At 49.2% G+C, this 4,052-nt stretch overlaps 1 protein-coding gene across 1 annotated transcript; it reads left to right on the forward strand.

Moving 5' to 3' along the window:
• The first annotated feature begins 1,704 nt into the window (after positions 1-1,704).
• On the forward strand, positions 1,705-3,449 carry LOC119341203 (probable O-methyltransferase 2). The gene is made up of 2 exons (XM_037613070.1): positions 1,705-2,579; positions 2,904-3,449. The coding sequence occupies exons 1-2, from the start codon at positions 1,770-1,772 to the stop codon at positions 3,201-3,203; spliced, it is 1,110 nt and encodes a 369-aa protein (XP_037468967.1). The 5' UTR covers positions 1,705-1,769; the 3' UTR covers positions 3,204-3,449.
• Positions 3,450-4,052: the final 603 nt, after the last annotated feature.

Below are 4,052 nucleotides of genomic sequence, written 5' to 3' on the forward strand. Positions count from 1 at the left end.
CTCTCTCCCTCCTCGTTTCTTGCGGTGCTTGGCGAGGCCCTGCTGGAGTGCCACGCTCCTCCATAACCACCACGCCGTTGTGCTGCTGCTGGACGGAGTCTTCCCCAACCTCTCCCTCTCTCCTTGCTGGATCAAGGCACGGGAGACGTCACCGGGCTGCATGTGTGTTGAACGCGGAGGTGCCGCCCATTCGGCACTAGGATCTTCGGTGATTTGGATCACGACGAGTACGACTCCCTCAACCCCATTCTCTTGAACGCTTCCGCTCGCGATCTACAAGGGTATGTAGATGCACTCCTCTCTCTCGTTGCTAGTCTCTCCATAGATAGATCTTGGTGACTCGTAGGAAATTTTTGAATTTCTGCTACGTTCCCCAACAGGGGCAGGGCGGCGGTGGCGGCAGCGCGTAGGGCAGGGGCGGCGGCGGCGACAGCACACAGGGCAGGGGCGGCGGCGCGCGGCGGCGGCGCACGGGAAGGGTGGGCGGAGCTCACTGGAGGGCGGCGATGAGGAGCGTGCGGGCTCGGGGTAGGGTGTCGGCGTCGGGAGGGCGGCGCAGCAGCCTGGCGGCGTCGGCGTCGGGGCAGAGCAGCGCAATAGCAGCCTGGCGGCGTTAGCATGGGTGTCGGGTCAGGGCGTCGGCGTCGATCGAAAGGAGAATGGGAGGTGGGGGGGGGGGGAATTTCCGAAGTGTTGCCATATATAGCCAGCCCTTGAGTCCCGGTTTGTGGCACCAACCAGGACCAAGCCCTCATTAGTCCCGGTTCGTGCCACCAACTGGTACCAAAGGTCAGTTTTTGTCAGCTCAAAGGGCGGGAAGCAGAGACCTTTGGTCCCGGTTGGTGGCATGGACCGGGACTAAAGGGGGGAATTAATTGGTCCCGGTTGGTGCCACCAACCAGGACGAAAGGTTAATATATTGTTCCCGGTTGGTGGCACCAACCGCGACCAAAGGCTTGTGCCTGGCACAGCCGCGGTGCGGTTGGATGTTTAGTCCCACCTCGCTAGCTGAGAGGCCTCGAGAGTGGTTTATATATTTCCTCAACTTTTAACATATTTGTCATGCCTCGTCATCAAATAGTGTATCAATCGAATAAGTGCCTCTCTAATTCAAAGCATTTCATAGGAATTTTGAAGGATTAGAATTCTTAGGATTTGTGCTACATTAATCTTCTTTTTGTTGGATTGAATCTCATAAGATTTTTTTTCCAAAGGAATTATTTGTGTTCCGAATTGTCATGACATCAAACGATGTTCTCGCAAAAAAAAACTATGTTTATTTCCTGTTTCTATGAATCAAAGTGGCCTAAACATTATTTTATCATGAAACTAAACATTATTATGACTATGTAATTAGCCGTGTTGAAAATTCAAAAATGTGCATGGGTTAATTATTTTTGTGGCAACCAAGGATGTGGTAGACGTGGAACACCAACGCCAAGTAATATTTAAGTAAAGCTAATAATTTCAACAGTATAGGATTTCCTAAAAAAACAGTATAGAAGATAAGCTGTGGCAACTGGCATGACAGTCTATTTAAACCAAGGTCGGGTAGTAGGTCAGCAGATACAAAAAAAAAAATCCACCTCGCGCTCCACGCGAGCGTGACGCCAAATTAAGTAAAGAAATACAGCTACTACTATCAACTTCAGCCGTGGTAGAGTCTATTTAAACCCCGCTCTCGCTCACATCAGATAGTACGGACATGAGATTAGGTCAAGCTGAGCAGAGAAAAAACAGCCAGTGATCGATCCGAGACACGAAGAACAATGGCCGCCCAGGCACCGGCGATCGAGGTTCCCACTGATGCCGAGCTGCTGCAGGCCCAGGCCGACCTGTGGCGCCACACCCTCTACTACCTCACCTCCATGGGGCTCCGCTGCGCCGTCAAGCTCGGCATCCCGACGGCCATGCACAACCTCGGCGGGGTCACCTCACTGCCCGACCTGGCGGCCGCGCTGTCCATCCCCGCAAGCAAGCAGCCGTTCCTGGGCCGTCTGATGCGTGCCCTGGTCACCTCAGGCGTCTTCGCCGCCGGCGGCAAGGACGATTCCGAGGCAGAGCTCTTCCGCCTCAACCCGCTTTCCCGTGTCCTGGTGGATGACGTGGTCGCGGACGACCACCACAGCCAGACGTCCTTCGTGCTCGCCGGGACGTCGCCGCACTACATGGAGGCCGCGCTGGGGATGGCCGACTGGTTCAAGAAGGACGTCACCGGACCAGTGCCGTCGGTGTTCGAGGACGTGCATAGCGCGTCGCTCTTCGACGAGACCACAGCGGCCTTGGACCCGGAGCTCGACGCGCTGGTCACCGAAGGTCTCGAAGCCCACGACAACCTGGGGATCGGCACGATCATGCGTGAGTGCCATGACCTCTTCAAGGGGCTCGAGTCTCTAACTGACTGCTGTGGTGGCGATGGAAAGACGGCGAGGGCCATCACCAAGGCCCACCCGCACGTCAAGTGCACCGTGCTGGATCTCCCCAAGGTGATCCAAAAAACTCCGTCGGACTGTGTAGTCAACTATGTCGCCGGTGACCTCTTCCACACCGTCCCAAAGGCTCAGGCCGTGATGCTCAAGGTACGTGTTTTCTGCTTTGTATTGTATGTATAGTGTGATGGTGTGAATCGATGGAAATGGCACCTTAATTTTTATCAACTACTCCGATCCCTCCCTCTGGATAATCCATTTCTCCAACAAGTATTTCAGCACGAAGGGAGTACTAATTTATACTTCACCATTGCAGACAATGACTAAATAAATCTAAAACTTGTACTCCCTCTGATGCATATTAATTGTCACAGCTTTGGTATAACTTATAAGCAAGTATAATATGGATGGGAGTAGTATATATAATTTAAGACTGAACTGACGCTAACAGGGCTATATACTCTTTGTACGTAGCTTGTGCTGCACCACTGGAGTGACGACGACTGCGTGAAGATCCTTACCCAGTGTAAGAATGCCATTCCTTCCAGTGAAGAAGGAGGGAAGGTGATTGTCATTGACATTGTGGTCGAACCATCATTAGGACCTGTCATGTTTGAGGCCCAGACTCTCATGGACTTGCTCATGCTTGTGTTCACGAGAGGCCGTCAACGTAGCGAAAATGACTGGCGTGAGCTCTTCATGAAAGCAGGGTTCACCGACTACAAAATTATCAAGAAACTCGGTGCACGAGGTGTCATCGAGGTCTACAAGTGAAGCCTTTCTCAAAAGTTTATCCAAAAGGCGTACTCTCAAGTACCATTGCAGTGTGCTTTGTTTATGTATGGATGGATCGTGAACTCCAATGAAGAAAAATAAAGGGAGTTTCTTATGTTTGCAAGGATATTATCATGTCACAGCTTAAGTGATAAGCTTATAATTTCTATCATCTTTAAGTTGTATCTTTTCCTTTCTGGAGTATTAAATAATATGTGTGTTTGTGTATGTACACTACAAAAAATATGTCAACTTGTGACCTTCTGTCAGTGACCCTGGAAGAAATGGTCATAAATCTACGGCCATTTCAGATCAACTGGTCATAAGCTGTTCGAGGGGCTCCAAACCCTAAACCATAACATGAAATGGTCATAAAGCAGACAACACCGGTCTGCTGCCTTATTTCTAGCTGATCACGACCAATATAGATGGTTATATTCTTGTAAATTGTGGTGCATTACTATGACTAGGCGCCACCTTATCAGTTTTGCCTTTGTGTCACGTTCATGTGTCAATTTTTGCCTATGTGTCATGTCCATGTGTCAATTTTTGCCCTAGGTTGTGAAGCAGCCTACATTTCTGTCATTCCCAAAATTTCTAAAAAAATCTCATAAATTATTTGGATCATATATTCCTCAAATATGTGAAAACCCTTCATTCCCTAGTTCAAAAATAATTCAACAATAATCATTTTCCTATTCTGCTCAAAACAACATTTTGTGAAGGAAGTGTTATTTATATTTTCTTGATTGCCCTCAAACATTTTGGGCACTCTTTCCTATCCAAATAATTACCTCATGAAAAAATTCAGCTCCATTTTGCTAGTAAATATTCCTTGGCAAATTTCCA

Source organism: Triticum dicoccoides, chromosome 7B, assembly GCF_002162155.2.
Source record: "Triticum dicoccoides isolate Atlit2015 ecotype Zavitan chromosome 7B, WEW_v2.0, whole genome shotgun sequence".
In the NCBI taxonomy this organism is placed as follows: Eukaryota; Viridiplantae; Streptophyta; class Magnoliopsida; order Poales; family Poaceae; genus Triticum; species Triticum dicoccoides.

Coding starts and splice junctions, on each gene's coding strand:
- LOC119341203 (XM_037613070.1), top strand. CDS start 1,770: ATGGCCGCCCAGGCACCGGCGATCGAGGTTCCCACTGATGCCGAGCTG. Junction 2,580..2,903: donor CTCAGGCCGTGATGCTCAAG/GTACGTGTTTTC, acceptor CTTTGTACGTAG/CTTGTGCTGCACCACTGGAG.